Source organism: Oxyura jamaicensis, chromosome 2 (genome assembly GCF_011077185.1).
Source record: "Oxyura jamaicensis isolate SHBP4307 breed ruddy duck chromosome 2, BPBGC_Ojam_1.0, whole genome shotgun sequence".
NCBI classification, from domain to species: domain Eukaryota; kingdom Metazoa; phylum Chordata; class Aves; order Anseriformes; family Anatidae; genus Oxyura; species Oxyura jamaicensis.
The window spans coordinates 125,771,980-125,796,053 of NC_048894.1; the positions used below are offsets into that span (position 1 = coordinate 125,771,980).

Below are 24,074 nucleotides of genomic sequence, written 5' to 3' on the forward strand. Positions count from 1 at the left end.
GAACAGAAAACAGAAGGCAATACACATATGAAATGATACACTCAATCAGAAGAACATGATAAAGGATAATACTTCAACAAGCAGTCAGATACAACCCATTAAAACAAGTTAATCTTCATCTGGCTTTTCTGGACATTTGAGGTCTTAAGATCTCTGACATGAGGTCTAGAGAGCAGGTTCTCTTCACTCCCTCTAAGTTCCATAGCATCAGTAACCCACATTTTAGCAAATGCCATTGGTATCAGAATCGAATAGTCAAACCTGAAAAACGATATTTGATCTATGACTGTGACCTTGAATGCCAAGTTCCAGCAATGAGCAAATATTTACAACTAGTTATAAACCCCTAAAAATAGGGGTTCATAACAGAAATGCTGACAGACCTTAACTAAGTCGGTGTGAGCGGGCGCCACTATAATTAAATAAATCACCAAGGTCTGTTGACAATTAGAAAACTCATTTTGGTTTGCCACAGAGACAAACAAAAATTCTGTTCATTATAATTTTACTGGAATATGATGTCATAACATGTAAGCATACTGAAACAATCTGCTGCTTTTCTAGCCAAAATATTAATTGCATACTAAGGAGCCCTTGGGGCCTCTTCCTTTTTGGCCATCAAATCCACACACACAAAGACAAATAAAGTATTAGTACATACGTTATGCGTTCATATTGCATTTCCTTCATTTCTCTGGATTCCTCAATGGCATAAATGTTTCTGATAAATATTGTTACTTTATTTTTAGAGGGGGAAAAAAACAAGTGCAAGCTGAAGCTCAAGGAAACCAGAAGGTTTATTTAGATTTAGCCTCCAGTTCAAAACTCCAGTGACATTTTGTCTAAATTCTAATGGCCCACGTATTCTTCACCTATGTAAAAAACAATAAATAAACCCATTAATTCCCCACTACAGAAGTGTTACAGTAATCATTATCCTATTCCCATTTCATACTGCAAGTGAAGAGGAACGAGGACCGGTTTGGCCAAGACAAGGGCCACTAAGACATGAGATCCAAACTGGTACAGCAAAGTCATTCTTCAGATGCCAGCTCCATGCTGAAAGGGCCATTCTCTGCTCCCGTCCCTTGGGCTCCTTTTCCACTGCAGTTCAATCAAGCTGGCAGCCCCGCAGACATGGCTCAACCAGAATAATGCTGGGAGCTGAGGGAGTGGAAAGACAGAGAGCCACAGGCTGTGCAGGGGAGTAGGAAACAGCATTCGCTGTGAGCAACTTCTTCTCCATAACATCTGAAATTTCTCTAGGGGAGCAAGTTGCTTAGTGCAGCTGTTCCCTGGCCATGGCCTGTTTTTCTAGGCAGTCCATTAGCCACATGGATTTCTTACAGATGTGAGCTCTACGTTTTGAAGAAGGAAACATCCAGTATTGCCACTTTAGTCTTCATACAGTCTACCTTCTGGTTCTTTCAGCAGCTCCACAACAACACCTGGGAACAAAGAGACTCTTTTCCAGGAACTCCTTTTGAGAACCGCCGCCCACTATCCCTGAATCAGTCTGGCTGTCCTCTTCTAGATTGCCTCCACAATTTCCAAAACCATTCTTCAAGCAAGCAAGACAGAAATATTTCACTTTTAAGCCATGCACATCCCTTTTTAGATAGATAAATTTCTGAAGTTTCTCTTCAGCTGATTTATTTATACAGCCTACTATTGTTTTCACTTTTCATAATGTTGACATCCCCTCAGCCACACAGATAAGAATAAATATATATATAAATCATGCAAACTTGTCCCAGATTATCCTTCATTCACAAGATGGTTTAAACTATAACCTGAGTCTTTAAAATTTTGATAAAATTAATGTAGTTAATTCTGGATGAGTCAGGTTTTTTTTCTCTATTTAATATTTCCTACTATCAGTTTATGAAGCCAAATTTGATTCACTTATAGAACCACCCTAAGGAATATCATGTTTAATTGCCTATGCCAAAACTGTAAAGAATTCCAAGTGATAGAAATATATTAATAAAAAGAAATTCAAAAGCATCTGTTAATATATATATTTTTTAAAAAATAGTGAGAAAACATAGTAAAGATGCTTCCTAATTTAAGACACAGAAACTCCCTAAATTCCCTTTTCCAAATGTATGAATGTAAGCAAATCCTGAATTAAGCAGTCAAGTGCCATGAGCTGCAGGCACTATATAGTCCTCTCTGTTATCAAGGTCTATTAGAAATAGAAAACAGATGCATGCTTCCAGTACTTCTACTGGGAGGATGACCTAGAAGCTGAGATGATACTTAGGAATCTTCTAATGTTCAGCCTGGCTATACTTCCATGTTTTGTTTTGTGCCAACACTATCCTTTAACTTACATAGCTCATTTACTTTTTTGTTCCATTTACCTTTCAATGTCAGCATTTCTGTTCCCTCTCAGCCTTTGGTTTGCAAGCGAGCAAGCCACAATATTTTAGATTTTTTCTGCTGAATTAAAGGCTGTCCTCATAATCCTTCATAGCTCGTCCCTATACTTGCTCCTGTTCCAGAATATAAGGGTTAATCACATTAGACAATAAACCATATGAAAGACTGACAGTGTTCCGTATTACAGAAGTAATTTATATACTTTTATAAAGGATTTATATATCTTTACCAAAAATACCTTGCTCAACACATCCTGAAAATCACATCTGCCTTTCCTCTGGTTCAATAAAATCAGACTGATTTGATTGCCTATATTCTTGATCTCACATATTATACTGGGAAGTCTAATCTCAAGGCAGTTCAAATGCACCAGTCCTCACAATTACCCAGTTCTTCCTGTGTATTTTGGTCTTCCCATGTAGTGATGAAGCTTTCTACATTCCATGACCATTTTCCAACTTTTTGTGCAAACACCTTAAACAAAAGTAATTTAAAGCATTGATGCTAATACTGGAAGAGGAATAGCACTTAATAATCTTCCTCCACGTTTGATTTTTTAATACTGCTGATTATTTTTCTTCTCCTTTCCCACCTTTCATTTCTTGTACAAATCGCTATCTCCTTCAGTTTAATGAAAACAGTATCCTTATCTAATGCTATAAAATGCTTCACTGAATCCCACGAAATAAGGTTTACTTTACTCTCTGACTAAAAAATGAGCTAACACATGCAAGGTTAACACATTAGTCAGACATACTCTACCTTTAGTATACAGTAACATCAGGCTGAGTTTTATCCTGCTTTACTTCCCTGTCTTTATTTAAGCTTTCTTTTCAATTTTGTGCTGACTCTGTGAATATTTCATGAAGTTAATGATGATTCACTTTTTTTTTTCCTTCTACTGGGCCTGAGACTATGCAGTTCTTTTGAACAACATGATTAGCATAATCAAAAAAAAAAAGAGACTCATGTTTTCACGATCACAATATCAAATCTCTTCAAACATTTCTAAGTAAAAAAACACAAGGGAAGGGGATTCAGTTTTACGTAACATTATATAGCTTGGAATCTTCCCATGAGAACTTGTGATGACAAGACAATAATATTGCCACACCACTGTATCTCTGAATTCCAAGTTGCTCAATACTGACTTTTGACAAATAAATATTTCAATATTTACTCTTTGCACACACCATTAATTTGCTTACCATTTGCAGGAAAGGATATGTGTACGTGGACAAGTAAAAAACAGTTCCTCATCAAAAGTAATTAGAAGAAACCAACAGAAAGCTACAGACATCACATATCACATACTTTAACAGTCACGGATTAACCTAACAAGTACTACAACAAACATACTGAGCCACCTGTGGAGCACTAGTAGAGAGGTGCTTGCATGCACATTAAGCTCAGATCTCTGCTTCCGCTTTATTTCTCCCTATACTAGCAGATTCACTCTAAAGCCCTTATTAAAAGAAGCACCTTTCAAGGTGGCAGAAGGGTTTCAAAGCTAGCCTTTCTTCAGACAAAGGAAAACTAGTGCAAGAGATATGTAAGAAAAATAAAAGAGCTATGAATAAATAAAAGGGAAAAAAAAAATGAAAAAAAGTATCACGAGATGAACCTCCCAAAGTACTGTACAAGGAAGACTAGGGTAGAAAAAAAAAGTGACAAATAACAATTAAAATCAAGAAGAGAGCACAGAACAAAATGTTATGTTTCTCTGGAGAAGCATTTTTATCTGTCAGCCAAGTAACTAAGTCATGAAAATGGTCAACACAACTTCAACTTCTTGACTGCAGAAATAGCATAAACACTATAAGAACATAACAAGAACACTGCCTCCAGTGTTTAAGGCATTGAAAATGTCAAGTGGACAATGCTGAAATGGGATGGAGACTGGGGAGGGAAGAAAAGATAAATACAAGTAAAAAGACAATGTTCTTTTCTGTGACATAAAAACAAGTACAATAAGAATAAAAGGGAAAACATAATGAAGCTGTGATATACACTGCATACTTAAAGGTTAAAACCGACATCCAGAAGACAAACATCTCAAACTCTTATCTACTTCAGCTCATAAAATTTCCCATGAACTGTATTACTCACTAATCTTTAAAAGCATGCAGAGTGCTTACTGAGAATGCCGTCCAAATACCCATTACAGTAAAAGAACATAAACAATGTTGCATATCTGACTACAATTTCATTTTCTTTCTATATAAGAAACTCATGTTGAAAAAAAATCATGTCACTTGCCAGCCTCTGGACTAAGCAAATTTAAAAATAAAGTACCTCATTCATTTAATTTTATCATATCCTTATTTTGGTAATATAATGCTAATAAAAATGTTACAAACAAAATCATCTAAGGGCTAGGACTTCACAGAACTTAATTAACGCTGTGACTTAAAAGTGCACAGAGAAAGAAGGCCCAAGAAAGCTTAAAGACTGATTCTCGCCATCCAAATTAACTTAAATTGGAGTAGCTTGTGTCTATCTGTGTACGTTCTGTTCCAGCTTGGAGGAATGTAAACACACAGACATTAAACTGCATTACCGAGTCAAAAATGTAACCTATCGTTTCAAATTTGGCAATTAAAGGTTTGAGACAGAGAACAAACTGAAGAATCATACTTAATTATGGCTTAGCATGCCTCCCCTCAGCAGCTGAACATGCTCTCCTAGCTCACCAGTTATCATTCTCTAAACGTGCACTATCACAGCCAGCAACAGCTTCTGCCCGGAAATCTTACCATCTTCGCCATCAGACTTGTACAGAAATGAAATGTGGAGGTAGAGAGAGCTTGGCCAATTGGGAACAGAGTGCATTTTGTATTGCCCAGCACTGATCCTATCAACAAGTTGGAAACAACATGGATGGCCTGACAAAGGAAGCTTTATCTACACCTAGAAAGGGAAGGGGAGAGAAGGAGGGAAGAAGCCTGTTCATCAATTACAGCAAAGACTGGAACGGGCAAAATGGTAGAAGAGTGGTGAAGTCTTTCAGTGCTTCAATTCTTTTCTACACAAAAGCATAAAAAGTGCAGTATTTGCTAGGGAAGCTTACTCATGAATCGCATGAATAGCTTTCAATGCTTCCGATTTTCAAACTAATGGATCTGCAGCAATGACTGACAAGGAAATACAAAGTCACTGCTAACAAAGTGTATAAATGACTGCAATGAGGGTGCAGTACTAGTGGTCACTGATGCATCGTGACTTGCCTCAGCTGGTCCACTGAGTACAATTTAATGCTGAATACTAATACATACATACTACATGGAAATAAAAGTTGGATTGTCTTAGCTCAATATACTAAAATATAAAATCCTAGACTTGCTAAAAAGCAGGAAATGTTTATAAAATGGTGTGGAATTGTATTCTAGAAGACAGGGACTCTGAAAAAGACTTGGAGAATAGGGATACCAAAGACACTTGATCAGGTGTGTACCCAAAATGTCTGTTACGACCTTTGACTTATTAACAAATTCAGTATACAGAGTTACCACTATTGAGCAGAAATAAGGTTCAGCTGCTACTGGCCACCTTTAGAATTGTCACTTCTTTTTCACTGGCATGAATGTCAGACTTGAATCTAAGTTAGTAAGATGACTAGACTCCATTTTCTCTTTTGTCATGGAAAAAAGACTCAAAGAGACTTGAAGACAAGAAAGGTTGTTGTCGGTTGGTTGGTTTTCATTTGTTCTTCTGAAGATGATTTTGTTTTTTTATTATAATGCTGGAGGATGCAGCTCTGCTTCAGTGAAACAAATCATCTAAACAACACTTGGTGCCAAAGTACATGATGCTGTGAGTTCAGCTATCCTTTCTTTGACAATAACCAAATTAAACTGTCCTTCTTTTAAAAGATCCTAGAGAGACAAGCAGACCTTCAGAAGGTCCTGGGAATTAGCATTTTGGAAGAGATGTTATTTGTACTTTCTTTGACAGAAAACAAGCAGCTACCAAAATTACAACTTCAGAAAAAAGCATAAGGAGAAACTACAATACAGTAGTTGCTGATGAAGCTGAGAGGTTTTCTGTTTAGGCTCTTTTATAAAAAATAACCCTGTTATAAATGAATCTTAAAGCACCTTTTTTGAGAAAATTTTGTACTTAGTCTGTGGCAAAACTTTAAGTTCAAAAGGGACACAGACCTCCCCACCTAGGAGAGATTTTGTTTCCATTACAATTCCAGTCAGATGCTACTGAGTTATTGAATCTGGTAAAAATTAGCCACTAACCTTCTTTTACCTGCTTCCCTCGGGAAAATTATGATAGCCTTTCAAAGTACTGTTGGAGCTGTAACAGCAATTGAGCTGTGGCGTTACCAAAATGTAGGCACAGAAAAGAGAACACATTTATTGGTTACCAGTGTTCAGGTTCTGGACACAGCAGAAAGGCCGTAACAAGAAAGGAGGGCATCTGGGATTGCTTCCATTGAGCCTAATGTCTCACAGATCTCTCGACTGAAATATCCACAGTTCAGCAGAACCACAGGACAAAAGCATGAATAAAAAGCTAGCTGTGGAAAGAAAGAAATATAACCAAAATGTTCCAGCTGCTAGTAGAGCAGTCTGAAAAAGCGTTTATTTTCATACACACCAACAATGCTAGTCTTCTGTTCATATCCTGAAAATAAAACTGCCTTACAACAACCAGATACATAAGAGGGAATGGGGGGCACCCAACAAATTGCAAAGCCGAGATATGGAAGAAATTCCAGAAGTGTTGGAGCAAGACGTTGGCTCTGAAGATTTTTGAGTCAGAAGGTTCACAGGAACCCTCCCAGCTGGAACAACGGTGTTGAAAGACACACATTAAGCAAACAAAGATGAGGAAGATCTGTATGTCACCCCTCTGTGTTTTTCACCCTAAGTCAGAGAAAGAAAAATTACAGCTGACGCTCAGAGACATGGGTCTGGAGACAGAGGTACCTTCTCCAGAGCAAATATTGGAGGAAGTTTAAAAAACCCAAAGAAAGGGATCTCCTAAAATCCTGTCCACAGATGGAAGCTTCAGGAGAAATAACCAAAATGCGAACCAAGGATCACAGAAGGAAAGGGCAGTCCTCTTAGCAGACAGAGCAAGGAAACAAGTGGTCAGGGGAGCTCACAATATATTGAAACCAACTGAAAAAAAAAATAAATGTGAGAGGAATGAAGAATTCCGACCCAGGAGCTCCTCTGTAAGTAGGGCTAAGAGGTCATTGACCAAATTACTAAATTTTGAGTGAAGAGAGTTTAGAAGACTCTAATGGTCTAAAATGTGATATCTTTAGCATCATATTTTAGGCATGAAGAGGTATGAAGCACCTGACTGCTCTACACTATCCACAGAATTTGCCCTGTATTCTGTGTGCTCGATTTTTAAGCTATATTACATTATTTTTAACAGCTAACAATGAAATATTTTAAATACAGTTAAGAGTATATACACTATTGATTTCTGGTAGATTAAATGTACTCATTAATGTAGCGGATAGCTGCAAGAGCATGAATTTGTTGGAATGACTCCACTGCCTGTGTCAAGGCGCATCACCTAACACCATTTTGTGAGCGCTGTGAAACTTCAACGTAACAGGGTGAGGCGACTACAGAAAAACAGCTTTCGGGAAGAGCTTAATGGAGCCTGTAGATTCCACTGTAGGATCTGGGTTTTCTGATCCCAGACACTCAATGCATTTTTTATGATTTAAAACGCTGTAGAAATTAAACATGAGCTGTCAAAAATTTTATTGCAGGAATAAATATCCTCTGTCATTTTCTGACAGACTTAGGAATTTTATTTTTTTTTAAGCCAACCATACTAATCACTATTGTCTAAACTGATAGCTACTGGCAATGGCAAAGCTCATCACCTGCAAGCTCCCTTGCCACTGTTCTTTTGGGAAAACTGTCTTAAGACAAACAGATGTTTCTGCTGTTTTAAACCAACAGGAAATGGACTGACTTTCTCCCTTTTCCTTTCCTAGAAACAAATACTAGCAAAGAAAAATCCTAGCACAGCTGTACTCAACACTTGCCTTATAACAACATGTCTGTGTGGGAGGCACGCAACAACTGGGAACAAACAGGACAGGGGAAGTGAAATGTAGCATGCAGAAGATGAACACAAAGAATTCATTTATAAATCTGTGAGTGGATTATTACGCCGTAACATTGGTGCACCAGGAGGGTAATAACACTCTGATGTACAACATTTTGCTCTGCATCCTGTCTCAACTGGTAATGTATAAAACCTAATAAATTAACAGTTGGCAACCTCAATCCCCTTCAAGAGAATATATTTCCACATCATCAGAAAGCATCATTCCTATGAACAGACAGACTGCAGGCTTGGTGACTGAAATTTCTCTAGGTTAAGTCTAAGAAATGAAATAATACAGTGAAACACAGGATTCTTGCTGTCTTTCCGTAGATATGCTTCACTTTAGTTTTCACTGCTGATAAACTGGCACCTTTTACATGCACTAGATTTATACAGAGAAGGGAAAATGACATTAAAGTTGCTGTATTATAGCCACAATCATTATAGGAGAAGAAAACTTGAAGAAAATGATGACAAAATCTTGTAGTAAACTTACTTCTAATTGTTTTATGCTTGTGTTTCGACATTTTAAAGTAACGAAAAGCTTTAGTATAGGAGAAGATAACTTTTTAGAGAGTACTCCTGTTGTGAAATTCTTGCACCAAAACATAAATTCATGCTGCCATCTAATGGTCTAAACCAAATGTTTCCAGCTGAACAAATAGACTGCTAATCTGAACTATCATACTGCTAAGACTACTATTTCTTTCCTTTAATGTTAACTTTCTGAAATCCTTATTTGTTGTTCAGAACAAAATTACACTCTATTTAAGGAGATATAAACTATTCTAACCAAACTATTAATTTTTATTTCCATGTGTTTTTTCAAATTTCTTCCAAAAGTGTTTTTCTCTATTAGTCCAAAAAGCTGGGAGAGGAGATGGGTAAGGATTTCAGAAGAGAGTTCTCTCAAAGTCAGACAGTAAACATCTTTATCATTACACCTTTTAATCCATAAAAAGCAAACTTTAAGGACAAAACTTTGCTACACTGAATGGAAACATGAGACAAAGCACCTCAGACTCCTTCTAGCCATTTTAGGGTAATCCACCTTGTGGATTAAGCCAGAAACCAATAATTATAAAATGGCAAGAAGTCCCAGTGCCACCCAACCCTGCTGCTGGACCAAGCATTTTATTCTCCTCTTTGTCCTGTGATGACCAGCTTAGTGCAACAAGCTTCAGAGCCGGGAATCCGCATCAACCTAGGAATTAGGGCACTGGTGTCCACAGCGTAAGAACATTTTGCAGTAAAACACTACTTAGTTAAACCAAAAGCACTTCAGTAAAAAGCATATACACCTGCCTGCCTCCCATTAGAACTGTTATTACCCAGAAACAAGGAAAGATTTCACTCTTTCATATATCCCTGAAGAGTCTCTTCTGATACGTTTTTTCTCTAGGGAGAGATTTTTATCGTTTTCCAATCCTTCCACTGTGACAGTCTGATGACTCCCACTACGGCATATGAAATGCAGACTTCTTAGCTTATGGTATGACAACTAGCATTCTAGACTTGTGACTGCACTGACTAGACCTTCCAGTGGTTATAATGGGAGAACAGGCTTCTCCTGCACAGGAAGACTACAGAGGTATCTGAGCTTGGATCTCAATACCACAACCAGCCGCCTGAACACATGCACACTCTATCATTAGGGATACGGTCATGTACCTGTAAGATATCTGCATGATGTGACACAGAACTCCCCCACAGAAATCACAAATTTCCCATGAATAGCTGTAATCCTGGTGGATTATCTAAAATCGGATGCTGACTGAACCCTGCTTTTAGAGATGTATTCAATTGACTAAACATAGATATGCAGGATATTTGAAACGCTCTGTAGCACCTTGCCTGGCCCTCAGCTGCCACTCTAGAAAGATCTCCTCTAGATCCTCTGCCAAATCTGCCAGTCCCACGTGGATATCTCAGAGACCCTACTGAGTATCTTCCCACCTGCCACAGTATATACATTTGAGAAGACATCTGCTTTGTACGCAGCTGTGCATAAAATCCACCTTTGATGCAGAAAGCCTCAATAATTGAAATTTAGCAAAAGATAATAAGCTAATTATATGCCTGAATTCATGAAAAGACATTATTCCACAGAATAATCTGAACTCTACCTTTTCCAGGCTACTAGCTGATGTAATCAATGCTACATTGGAGCTTCAGATAGATGAGACTCTCTCTACAGGCAGAAGTCTCCTTCTAGAAGAGGCTCTGGTGGCCCAAAATGACACCTAAAGGCCTGGACAGTTTCAAACTTCATCCTCTTTCTGCAAATGAGGCAACTGGGTTGTATGACTGCAGGTGTACTTCTGAAGACTGTCTTGACAGATTTGGTATTGTATCCAGCAGTGCAACCTACTCATTTGGAAATTTGGCTTATGCTCTCCACAGCTGTTCTTCTGGCTAAATTATCCTTTCTTTCCTCAAGACCACATAACTTTTATGAAATAAATGAAGGCGGGTGAGGATTTAGATTGCATTGCTAAACACTCAAAGTCATGTAACGCTAGCTTCCAATCTGTTCCCTTTGATGCATGTATTTAATCTTTAACTCAGCATTTGTAGAAGAAACATACTTTTCATTTTTATTCCATTCTTTCTCCATACAATCTTTTATTCATCTGATCTAACCATTTTAGTAATTTATCCAACAATCACACAGTCTATTTTCTTTTTAATCATTTGACTGGATTTGGAGAAAGTGTTAGTCCACTATGCAGCTAGCAGTTACAGATGGAGTTATCCAAATGCTAATCCCTCAAACTTCCTTTTACCATACCCTATTTTTAAACTGCTGGTTCATTATTTAGGGCACTGGTCCACAGGACTGATATACATAATTTCAGAAGCAACCGAGCCTAAGCAAACAGACCTATGCAGCCCCAGGTAAGTAGTTATCCAGCAGGATAACTACTGACCCAGTAGGCGAGAAATACTTGCACACTTAGGGAGATGCCCTGTGCTTTGTGGCCTGGCAGCTTGGCTGGCTCCAGAACAGGCAAGAATATGCTTCCTCTCTGTCTGATGTTGTAAAGAAATGTTCACTAACAAGAACTGTGCTCAGAATGACAGAGCTGTGAAGAAACAAACAAGGAGGAATGGTCTGTGCACCCTTTCGCCTTGTAGAAAGGCAATCGTCTTCTCCTTAGTCCTTCAGTAGATAGGCAGGAAGGAACAACCCTAGACAAAATGAACATGAAGGCTCAGTGCAGCAGAAACTGTCAAAGCACACAGAAGCTGCAGTTTATCCCAGGGACATTACCACTTTGCGTGACATGTACTTATAGAACAGGCCATACAAATTTCCCAAAACCAAGCAAGAAACTGCTTTAATTATTTTATTCCCATCATTTAGCTTGTAATTGTTTTTATTTTTCTTTGTTCCTTTGTTCCTATGCTTCACAAGTGTTATTAATTTTGAAAGCTTTTTTTTTTTTTTTTTTTTTTTTAAATAAAGGTTTTTCAAGCTTTAGATTGTGGTGAGACACATTTTAGGGAATTTTATATGGTAAGCCAATAACTTCTGAACTCTCCCAGAAAACAAGGGTTGCGTTTTGCGAGCTCTTTGACACTGCTTTCCATACTGAAACATCAAAAGCTGGTGTTCAGTTTCTACAGTTTCTAGTGGTTTTATTTCTTGGTTGAAAACACTTAGTTTGGCTAAGTCTGTAAGATATAATTTCTGTTATTTACAGACATTCTACATTTGAAAATACTGCAGGACAATTAAGCTTCGGGGATGATTCTTTTCAGCTCTAATTGAAGACAAAATAGCTTATAAGACAAACAAGCACTCAACAGCACGACAAGGCAAGCTGGATGACCATGTAGGCAGAACTGCTATCTCATTTTATTGTTTAATTGCTTGTTTTATTGTTTAAACCAACTGCATGCTCAGGGATGTGATGGAGTACTAGTTCTAGCACTGACTATTGCTATGAGTAGTATGCACATTTCCTCCTCAGTTCTGCCAGTATTTTTCAAACCTGCCCTACTATTTGGCCTCCTCTGAGTAGCTTGTCAGTGCCAAATGGTGGGCTGACAAATGCACACAAGTTGCAAACTAAACCAGTTAGCAAACAGTCCCTGAAACCACTAGCACTTACTTCCTTAAAGTCCGTTTATAAAGTTTTCAGATAGAAGAAGCCATGCAATGTTCACCATCTTAGCTTCTCTGCAACGTACGCTGCCTGAACTAAAAGCTCCTCACATGCCTTTATTTGAGAATTGCTCATAACTCCAACTTGTCAGGCTTTAAAAAGAAAGCATACACCTGGTTAATTTTGAGTGCTGAGAATTTTTTCCTTTAAACTACAATTCAGTAGTCGAACACTTTATTAACTATGAAGTTGTCTAACATGGTTGGATTCAAAGTTGGTAAGGTGAGCTTTTAAGAAAAGCTGTCAGAGGCCATCAAGCTTCCTAGTACCAAACTTGTATGGATTCTACTGGAATAAAGATAATCTGGAGAAGACTCCCTCCCATGTTGTCTCATCAGAGATTAAAAAACTTTAAAGGTCTTATCTATACTGTGAAACAAACTGCAGTATACAGATACCCAGCCTACCAGAGACCTAAGCTGATAAATCCACGTGATTCAGCACAGACCATACAGATTTCATCAGCTTGGGTGGAGATGCGATGTAAGAACAGTGGCCCAGCGACATTAACCTAGTGAGTACCACATCCACTAGCTTGAGTGAAAAGCCACAAGTACACCCATGCCTCATCCACTCCAAGCAGGACTGTATTTTAACTGTTTAGGAACTGCTAAGAGGGTAGCAGATTCCTTATTCAGCACAGCACAGGGCGAGACTTACCAAGGGCTGCCCTGGTGTTACACACAGCCTTGAAAACCTTATCCTGTGCCATGCTGAGAGGTTTGTATGTGCAGTCCTGGAGCCTGCCTGCCACTTGCAGCTCTGTAACCTTCCACCTGTGCTGCTTGGCCAGTGTTTTCCAGTTTGGCTGGCTGGATTTTTCCCTTGTTGTTCTCTCCATGCTGCTATTCTCAAGGCCTCGCACCTGGAAATACTGATAATGTTGATACTCAATTTGATAGTTGAATCTGCACCATACCATAGTCCTTCTCTCCTCTGTCCTCTCCCCTTGGCAATAACTATTCATATACATTGCTGAGTCCCTGAACACGCATGCACAAAGCTCAATAAGCAGTTGACATTCAACACCTGCCCTGATGCATCACAACCACTACCATACACAGGAACAACCAACAGGGAGCATGAGAAGGTCCTTGTAAAAACCACAGAGTAACTATGGGAAAAGAGCGAAGGATGCTCATAGAGGATGCTCCAGCACTTCTCTTTCAAGCTGGCCAGTGGGAAAAGTTTCCCTTTTCCCTTTTTCTTCCTCTTGTTTTCCTTTTTTTTCTCCATAAAAGCAACTTTCACCTTCAGCATCGACTTACGCTGTCAGCTGCAGAGCTTACAATTACAATGCTGCATTTTGTGTGTAAACCTCTTTCAACATCCTCTGTGCTAACACTCCCACTGCCCATATACATATTACACATATACTCTACTCCACGTGCAAGTCTAGTTCTCCTGACCCCTCTCTGGTGACAGCACAAGGTCTTGTGTGACTAGGTAAGGAGACATTTAAGGAGAGATGTTAGTTGAGCTGTAACTTCTCCATTCCTCTTGCCCCTCAAGTTGATTAATTTCTGAGCAGCTCATCTGCCAGTGCTGGAGCCAGAAAAATTGCAAGGAAACATGGGCTGGGCGTAACGGAGGAGGAGGAATCAAGGCCACCTCAGCATAAATCATTCTAAGCTGACGTGGAAGCTAGCTCTCAACTTTGCATGCAAATAGCAGCTCTTAGACCACACTTCCGTGAGTTACTGAAAAGGATCTTTTGTGACCCTTGAAACACTAGACTTCACTGGTCTAAAGATGTGGGATGAACTCAGTACTTTATTTTTCCCCCCTCAAGTAATTTATCTTGCCAGAATCAGAGTCCCTTAGTACAATCTCTTAACCTTAATCTGTATTTTAAAATATTTGAAAAGCACTTTTTTTTAAAAAACAGATCGGTAGGAAATTTAGAGTATAAAAGACCAAAATGGCTTCCAACTTTCTGCATATTTAGGATCTGTTTTAATAACACAGCTGCTTCCTCAATCTAGAGTCAGAAACTGATGAAAATGAAAAGTACTGATTGTAGCATCTTACCTACATTATTTTTCAAATCAAGTTTATAAACAGCCGATGTGGTCTCCATTTACTTGGGAAGTCCAACACTTCTATCATATTACTGCACTGCTAAAAATCAGCAAACAAATTCCAAATACACAATGGCAGCAAGTTATTTTAAAATGTAATAAATGTAAATACCATCCTACAGGAACAAAATACAGCTCCTGTGCTTCACTAACTATTGTGACAGATCTAGAACTGCCTTCAAACCTCCTCTGGTCAGGGTGGGCAGAGATCCTGAAAGAAAAGACCCTGTGCGTTATGTCCATGATGTATGACGCAGCAAACCCAAGCAGCTTTCAGAGCCGTGCTCTGCTGCACAACCCCCTCAGCTGCAGGGTCAGCCCAGCCACCTCGCTGCAGGAGAGGAGCCTGCAGGCAGCTCTCCCTTGGCATCTCCGCGGCCTTGCCTTTATCTACCAGTGCAGCAGGAAGCTCTCATGAGAACAACACTTCTGTTTTGACTGTAGAAACGACAGAGTTGTCTCCTTGTAAGAAAATCCTGTAAGAGTTTGGATGACCAAAAATGGGAGTCTCTGCTACGGATGAGGTCTGCATGATGTGTTGCATGTGGGTTGGAGACTTGTTTCATGCCACACCGGGACATATGATTATCTGTGCTGCTCTCTTCTTACAGCATTCGCTCTAAGAAATAGCATCTAAATGATACCTTGTAAGTGTCTTTCTTACTGGGATCATAACAGACCAGCTAAACAAGGTAATGAACAATTATTTCCAACATAGGACAAGTCCCTAGACATTACATTATGGCACCATTTGTCTTTCATCTGGTATGACTGTGTGCACAGGCACGTATATGTACAGGGTGTGTGTGCACATGCAAATAGACAGTTATTTGCCAATTAGTTTTATTTATTAATTTAGTATCCACTATATTATTAATTGTTCTGCAGAGGCTGCTGTATTCAACTAAGTACAACGGGGCAGACAAGCAGAGATTTAGGCTTCTTGTCCCACCCTACCTATTTGTTTTGTGATCAGAAAAATCAGATACCCTTGCTGCTGCCTAATGCACCTAGAATAGTAGCGTCCATGTGCCATTGCACCCTAACATAGGAACAAAGTTCAAGAAAGAAGCAAACAATGATTGCAGTAGACATGCTATTCTTTTTCATTTAAAGAAAAAAAAAATCTTTAAAGTTAGCAAATGCTAAGTGTTTGGAGGTTCTGTTTCCATGAATGTTTCAGTAACTAAGATCAGATTATAGAAGTGCATGTTTTGTTTTTTGCTAACCTGCATTTTTTCCAGCCTAGCCTTTTTATCTGTTAGTCAAACAAATATCATTATAAAAAAAATAAAATAAGTGTAGCGTTTCTAAATATCAAAAAAATTTATTTGAGGCACCATAGCCAGCTAATTAAACCTGACATATGTGAGTGGCAACTCTAGTCAGCAGCAACAAGAAATACAAGTAATATAATAATCAGACAATAATCTGTAGAGTAATGACAGTTTTCTTCCAGTTCTGTTTGTCTGATTATCATTTACAATTCAGGTATCGTTCCTATTAAAAAGTCAGAATGAAATGCTAGAATACAAAAGTTACCACAATTTAAAAATCTAGGGAATAAGAAAAATAAGAAGCCAACTGAAGTATTTTCCCTAGACTGTTACAAAATGCTGTCTTTTCATTTTGCATTTTCACTTCAAAATCCCTAATTTTGAAATATTGTTATAAATTCAACTTCTAACAACAGAGTAATTTTGAGCAAAAACACTTCTCCAGCAATCATAGACTCATATTTTTTTTTTAATAGTTACAAGGTATATAAAAATTATTAGGCACTCCATTAAGTAAACTGTCTACAAGAACGGCAAAATCTTTCACTGCAAAAATATTCTGTTGGAAATTCCCCATCAGTTTCCTTGTTTGTTTGTTTGTTTTGTTATTATACTTTGCATTAATTTTGGAACTTTAGCCCACATACAAAAGAGCTGATCAAATATAGTTCCTCTGGGAAAAAAAAAGGGGGGGGGAGGGAGAAAGGGGAGAACGCAGGAACTAAAATCTATTTCAGAGAAATAGCACTTGGGATTCAGATTCGGATTCCAAAAAATACATAAATTGCCTTAAGTTACTCCTCAATTGTTGCATTAGATACAAATTACATTTATTTCAGGATGAATTAGAACAGTTTTTCCATCTGTACTAAAATCATACAAATACCAAAGATGAAGATGTTTCAGAAAGTGAGAACATTTTTCAAGAAGAAAATATTTCAATTACCATTTAAGAAAACTACTCCTCCCAATTAAATTTTCATTTTTTTATTCTTTAAGAATTTGACAGTTTAAAAACAAATTTAGACAGAACATTGTCTTTTCAAAGATTACTCCAAGTTACTACAGTAATTACAGCATTAATGGAGGGCTCTTAATATAGGTTTCTCATCTGTAAAGTCTGAACGGTAAAGTAAGGGATTGTTTACACATCAACACTGAAGATTAAGGAACTGAGATTGCTAACATCACAGAATGGTAAAAATATGGAAACCTGACAGCAGTTTCAAGCCCATTTTCAAAACACAGCCCTTCTAATTTTATAAACTGCTTCTAAGAAAAGAGCGCTTCATTTTCAGTGCTACAGATTCTATTCACATGACACAAAATATCAGCAAAGAAAGGAAAACCTCTCTCTGAGGATAATGTTCTGCCTCCTTACTGCTACGTCTGGAGACTATAACTCCAGTTTGCACATTGAAAAGTAGAAACAGTTGTTTTACATGTCTTTATTCCTTTTGACATGCTTTGGGCACCTGTCTTCTTTAAAAAGGAGATTGTGTATGTTTCTAAATGAGGCTGCACAGACTCCCCTTAGTAATATCTTAGTTTTATTTTACTCTGAAATAATCTATGAAGTTTATAAAGATTTAGCACATGTTAATAAGGAAGTATGAAATAATAGAAAAAGTACAAACCTCTGATTGTACATGCCCCGAAAATTGTAATTTGCTCTATAATTGGGGATTGGCTTTGGATCTAACGGCCTGTAGATGGCAGGCTCTCCTCTTTTCATAGCCAGACCATTCAGCTCTACTGTTGGAGTTATACTGCCTGGAAGAAACAAAGGGTACACGTAAGGCACTTACGCTACAAATACTGCAAAACACACATGCAGGACTGAAAAGAGCAGCAAGAGAGCTGTAATACATTCAGAAGGTATTTTTATGCTCTTAAATTAAAAAAGAAGCAGATACAATGATATTTCACCTTCTTTAAATCATGGGAATATAGATGCCTGCTTAATAAAATGCATTGAAAAAGAACATTTAAACCTTGATCTCAATGTATTCTCTATGCAGTTTCAGTAGATTAATCTTCACAGATGAATGAGAAAGTCAATGCTATAATCAAGCTGGTTATTCACCTTTTCAAAGTGCTTATGCATTATGACACTTTCTGAAACTATAAAGAGTAATGTTTCTTTCCACTGAACACTATTAAAGAAAATCAAAAATCAAACAAAGAGGCATTGAAACAAACAAGTAGTAATATGCATTACTGTAGTCATTTGGTGATGTTACAATAGAAGTTTGAAAAAACTTTCTCTTTGCAAGACTTGAAACCTCAAAACTATGACCAAAAGTTAGTGATCTAACTAACGGGAATGTTCTAACGAACTGGAAATTAGTGTTACTACAGCCATCTACTGGTAACAGAATATAAAAATAGAAAACAGGCACCACTTGCCCACTTGCACTGCCTCCAAACATTACAAACATGAAGCTATGCTGCAGCTTCATTAAAATATTAAAAATAAAATGTTTAGGTACAGTATTCTCCACTTCTCTGGTGTATGAAAACCCTAAAGGAGCTAAATGCACATTTGAATAAAAAGGAGCTAGTTTTTACTTAAAATATTTTCATAGCAGTTTTAAATGAATCTAGCCATAAAATAGTTACAATGAAAGTGCCAGTCTGGCCTTACAGCTTTATATGCCTAATGATGAAAGTTTGTATGCAATATGTATTCAAAAACTTCTGTCCACTACAATTTCAGTATTTTACAGAGCAAGGAATAACTGTGAATTCAACTATGTATTAAAAATGCAAAAATGTCATTTTTATTAAAAGATACTATATACAGTATACCATTCTCAAAGCAAAATTCCAGTATTGTGTGATACAAGTTTTAATGAATTCTTTTAAAACCTATTTCTTTTGTTATCACCTTCTCCCTTTACAAATATACTAAAAGCCGCAAAAGGCTAGAAGCTAAGTGATACTCTGCAATGTTGAGAAACAAATCCAGGATCCTTTTGTATAGAGATCTGAGCCTCCTGCTTCCTAAACAGCAAAAGTCACACTGTCTGCAAAGCACACAGAGTAAAACCAGTGTCCTGGAGAAGCAATGCATTGATCTCCAAAAGAGCAAGAGGATACCATCACATCACTTGCAAACAGTCCTTAATGCCTAATGCACTGGATAATACTCATAAGCTCTCAAGGAAGTTAGTCCTGCTTTCTTCCTGCACAGAGATTAACTGCAAAATGACTCCAGTTTTAAAAGTGCCTGAAATATATATATATATATATATATATATATATATTATTTTTTTTAAGGGGGAATGGAACCGAAGGGAAATAAAAAGAGAAAAGGGGAAAAGGGAAAATATGAAAGTGTAAAAAAGAAAAAAAATAATGGAAGAATCCATTTTTTCCTCACCAGTTACTTTCTTTTATATTAGCGTGAAATGAAGCTAGGAATAATTCTTTTTCCAATTAATTTGCTCAAACAAGACAGAACAAATCACCGAGGATGTAGCTGAGATGTGTACCTCAAAAGGCTTTGCATGCATAGAAGGCAACTCACAGGTAACAACTTGAAATGAAGGATACAAGACAGAAGCATATGTTCTCTTAATTGCTCAAACAATTTCTAAAGCTGTTTGAGGGCTTTATAAAAGCATAGATTGCTAAGAAAGAAAATCTGTCATGCAGGAAATTACCTCTCAAAGCTGCCATGCCAAAACCTGACCTTATATTTACACCACAGATATAATTTCACAGGATTGGACTGGATAAAATTTGGCTCTTCCATTGGAAAATTAGCTAAAATAACTTTCCAAAAAAAAGAACAGAACTTTACTATGATAATAACAGTCAGTTCAATCTGTTTTTGTCTTCTCTGTCTATGGGTGATCACATACAGTCACTTTGTATACAGCTGAATATTATACAAATAATATTCACTTAAAGTTCAATTGTTTTATGTATGTGCATTAAAAACTCTGCTGTGCAAACTCACTAGAGGTCCTTAATTAACTATTTTACCTGTAAAATAATGACATTGATTCTCATCTGCCAATTAAACCTGTACCTTGTTAAACTTATTTATTAGTGGTATAATATTTCAACACTTCAACATGATTTATTACGCAGCGGAAACTGTCATACCTGGATTATTGTTAACATTATTTTTGGGTGGTCTAGGAGTTGGCTTGGGAAGGGTAGTTTCATTCAATGCTTTGCTAGCAGCAGCATGTTGGGCCTTTTTAATACTGCTTCCTTCAGCTTCCCATGTCTGTTCTCCAAGAGTCAGTTGCACTGTGAACATCTACAAGACAAAGAACAGGTAAAAACTGGCAAGATTATCACAGCAGGTCAGATCAATCTGTATGAAAATCTATGGGCTTGAAGAGAAAATGTACCCTCTTTTCATTATACTACAACTCTCAGATAACACATCTGATTCTTACAGAGATCAGTGGGTCCTTAGCAGAGGACAACATTTGGCCTTATAGATGACAAAGTAAAATAGCATAATGCTAGCATCAACTATGAAAGAAGAGAATACTATTTAAACCAAGTAATAATAACCACGCAAACTTGTCCTTTTTTCTTGGATGACTATACACAGGTCACTTCAGGTGACATTTCTTTACACGTTTAAATATATTTAGTCACTTTTGCTTGTCAATAGCAGGTAAAGATCGCTACTAAAAATACAATTCTGTAATATTTCTGAATGGGTGACTGCACACTCTTCAGGAAATTTGAAGAGAACTTGGCCCAAATACTTCTACACAGTTTACTTCCACACAGATTTCCCGTGTAACCTGATTTCTGAAACAAGAAATTGTATTGCTTGGACAGAGTCACAACTCAAATATATTCAACAATATAAGGTAAGAAAGAAAAAAAAACTTTATCTTTTTGAATGACACTGCACTTCTTCAATGTGGATTCTATAGTGAAGACAGGAACTGTAAAGAATTCAGAGTTCAGAAACTGACTGCTGATAAAACCATATACATTTCAAAATCTGTGATAAAGGATTATTTCAAGCACTATCTATGCTATGCAAGCTGTGAAGATAAATCTCAAAGTATATTTAAGATACTACATAAAGTATATCTTCTGTATGATATGTACATGTTTTGTTTAAATTGGAACATCTAACAAAGAGAGGATATAAGATAAGAAATGATGCCTTTTCCATATGAATACCAAATATATAAAGCAGGATTTTATTGCCAAATATACATGGTAAATGAAGATATACCTACCTGAGAAAATGGGCTAACTTACTTGAGGCAACACAAAGAAACGCACATATTAGTGTGCGTAGTATACAAAGTAAATGTTTTATTTGGATAGTTGTTTGCTCTATACTTTTTAAAGTGACTTAAATTTGCTAGATTCAGAACCAGGTATCTAGAGATAGGCAGGAAGCACAGCCCTTAAATCTGCCTTTACATGTATTTTTATTTAGCAAGTACCTGCACAGAAGCATTTGAACACAAATATGTATGTGCCTCCCAACACATGCACACAGTACATTTGAATTGAATTCTATAAATACATGCTTTTATCTTAGTTACAGGCCTGAATTTTTGCCCACTGTAAGTTTCAGAAACACGGTGCAAGACTGTGGATCTCAGCTCCTAGCACCATTTCATTTTTCCATTTCTGGAGCCGGAGCTCTAGCCTTCTCACTTATCCCATTTAAGAAAAAACGCCTTAAAAAAAAAAAAAAAAAAAAAAAAAAAAAACTTAAACAAATTGTATGTTGGAATTTAATTAAACAAATAAAATCGGCTAAAAAAAAAGTCTGGAGTAGCCAATGAATAAACATTCTAAGTTCTCAGACCCAAGCTGACAGTTCTGCTACAAATGGACAGGCATTTCTCACCTGGTTTTGTGGAATTTTTTATTCCTTAAGTCTAACCTAATTACCTGATGGCAACAGAGCAGAAATGCAAAGGCTATCATGCGTTGCCCTTATTTTCATTCCACTGAGTTCCTGAGGTCTGGCATTTTTTTCCTCCTCACTTCTGCACACCAAACCCTCTCTCCTGCTTCCCAGCCTTTTGAAGTGCTATGTCCCTCAGCAACCTGCTCTTTTCTCTTTGCCACTCTCTAACTTCTTTTGCCAGTCTTTCTTTTAAGTTTGTCTCCTGAGATGCCCCTGACATTAGAAGCACACAAGAAAGGATCAACCTGACAAATACACTTGAAAACATAGTTAATGCTAACAAAAGACCTGATTTTTCTTATGATGAAGGATCTAGTTGGAGGGCAGGCTCCTAGGCATCCTAACCACGCTGTCACTTCCCTCACAGCTCCACGCTTTCTAGCTTCCCATTTCACCCTTGTTGTCTAAACCTATTTTCCAAAGATAACTAGAAAAAAGGATATACAAATTTACTAGCATTTCTGGCCATTACACAGGCAGCTGTCCTGTAAAGCATGCCTCTGCAAATCACCAAACCCACTAGTGGACAGGAACACAGTTTGTGTAAGAACAAAGCAAACTGAGAAACTCCTTAAATGGTGAATAGCAGCAGCAACACATCCTTTAGGTCATGTTTTCTAGAGCAGACTCAGCTCTGTTTCACATACTCTATCAGATAAATCATCATGTTGCTAGCAATACATTATCCAAAACTGCTAACACAGTCGTAGTTTCTATGTCTCTGCTTTCCATAGAGCAATGATATACTAGTCTGCATAATCGTATTAATATCACCCTTGTTCTTCATCCTCTCCCCTCCTGTGTTGTTCTCACTTGCTGCACAGGCCCGAATTACACTTAACATTCTTCTGAGCAACAACCAATCTGCACAGCATGTCACATTTTTTGATCACTATGAACATAATTAAAAATAATGAGGTAAATTGAAAAACTGAAAAATTAAGAAATCCTTGTTAAATTTGGCTTTCAAAAGCACAGCTAACACAGGCTCAAGTAATTTCAATAATTCTAGTTCCTTTAAAAATTGTAACAAATGTATCTGAACTACATCTTATCCCACTACACTGTAGTAGAAACATAACACAACTCATATCCCTTTACTGTTGAGAAATACAAACAGCACCCACCACACTTTTTGGCATGACTGAAGCACTTAAATCCCAGTCATGGAAAAAAAGTAACAAAAGAAATATGCAGCGACTCGGTGAAAGGCGACAGAAAGCACACCAGATTTAACATGTCACAACCTAAAACCAACCAGTGAATCACCTGGTACTGAACACTTCCAGGGGGAGGATGAGTACTTCAGTTCCTATTACTGACAGGCGATCCTAAGAGCTTGCTGATTCTTGACAGCCCTGCACCTGCTGACATCATTCCCACCAGCATAAAGTATGCACAAAACAGGCCAAATCACACCGTCAGGAACCTGCACCAGCTCTGTACTAGCTGACAACGTAATGGGTAACAGGAACAAGGGCCAGTGGCCGAGAGAAGAGCCCACAGCTAGCTGAAACTGTTTACTAATCTGCAGTGCAGGCCTACTGTTGTGTTCAGTTTTGCCAGTGAGCCCAGAGAAGCTATTAATAAAGCCATTTTCTCTCTTGGAATGTATCAGGCTTCTTTCTCCTCACCCAGAGTGCCCCTAACTAGGGAAAAAAATCAAAATAATTTGTAAATGATTATTATGAGAATATCCCTCCATGCTCTTTATCATCTGAAAGCATCGTAATTCCTACCTATTAAATGAAGCTGGATATCCAAATTGACATGAGAACTCATATACTCACTGTAAACTTTAATGCTATGATCATAGTAGGAGCCCTAATATCACTACAAACCTTAAGGTTGCACAAAATTTAAAGGAAAGAATAGTAAAAGAGTTTGTGCCCTACAGTGCCAGATCCAAAGATACAGTATCAATGGACACAGAATCATATCAATCAGCACTTGAAAAATGACATGGACTATCTTTATAGTAACCTGCACTACCACAAAATAAATTCAGAGGTAATTATCAGAGGCATGCCAACTGGAGAGAAGGATTCACACAGCTTAAAAAGCAAAAACCCCATAGAGATTAACAAAGGGTGGTGAAGGTCTGGAAAGACCTTCAGAAGGTCTTTATAGAGACCAACAAATATAGACT

At 37.5% G+C, this 24,074-nt stretch overlaps 1 protein-coding gene across 6 annotated transcripts in view; it reads right to left on the bottom strand.

The window, feature by feature from the left end:
- The window catches only part of STAU2 (staufen double-stranded RNA binding protein 2), a 125,905-nt gene that overhangs the window by 81,659 nt on the left and 20,172 nt on the right, over positions 1-24,074 (bottom strand). For all 6 annotated transcript variants that reach the window (XM_035316530.1, XM_035316527.1, XM_035316528.1 and 3 more), the window contains exons 4-5: positions 20,125-20,284; positions 17,646-17,781 (exon numbers count right to left, since the gene is read on the bottom strand). In XM_035316530.1, coding sequence (XP_035172421.1) covers positions 17,646-17,781; positions 20,125-20,284 — 296 coding nt within the window. The remainder of the gene's footprint in view (positions 1-17,645; positions 17,782-20,124; positions 20,285-24,074) is intronic.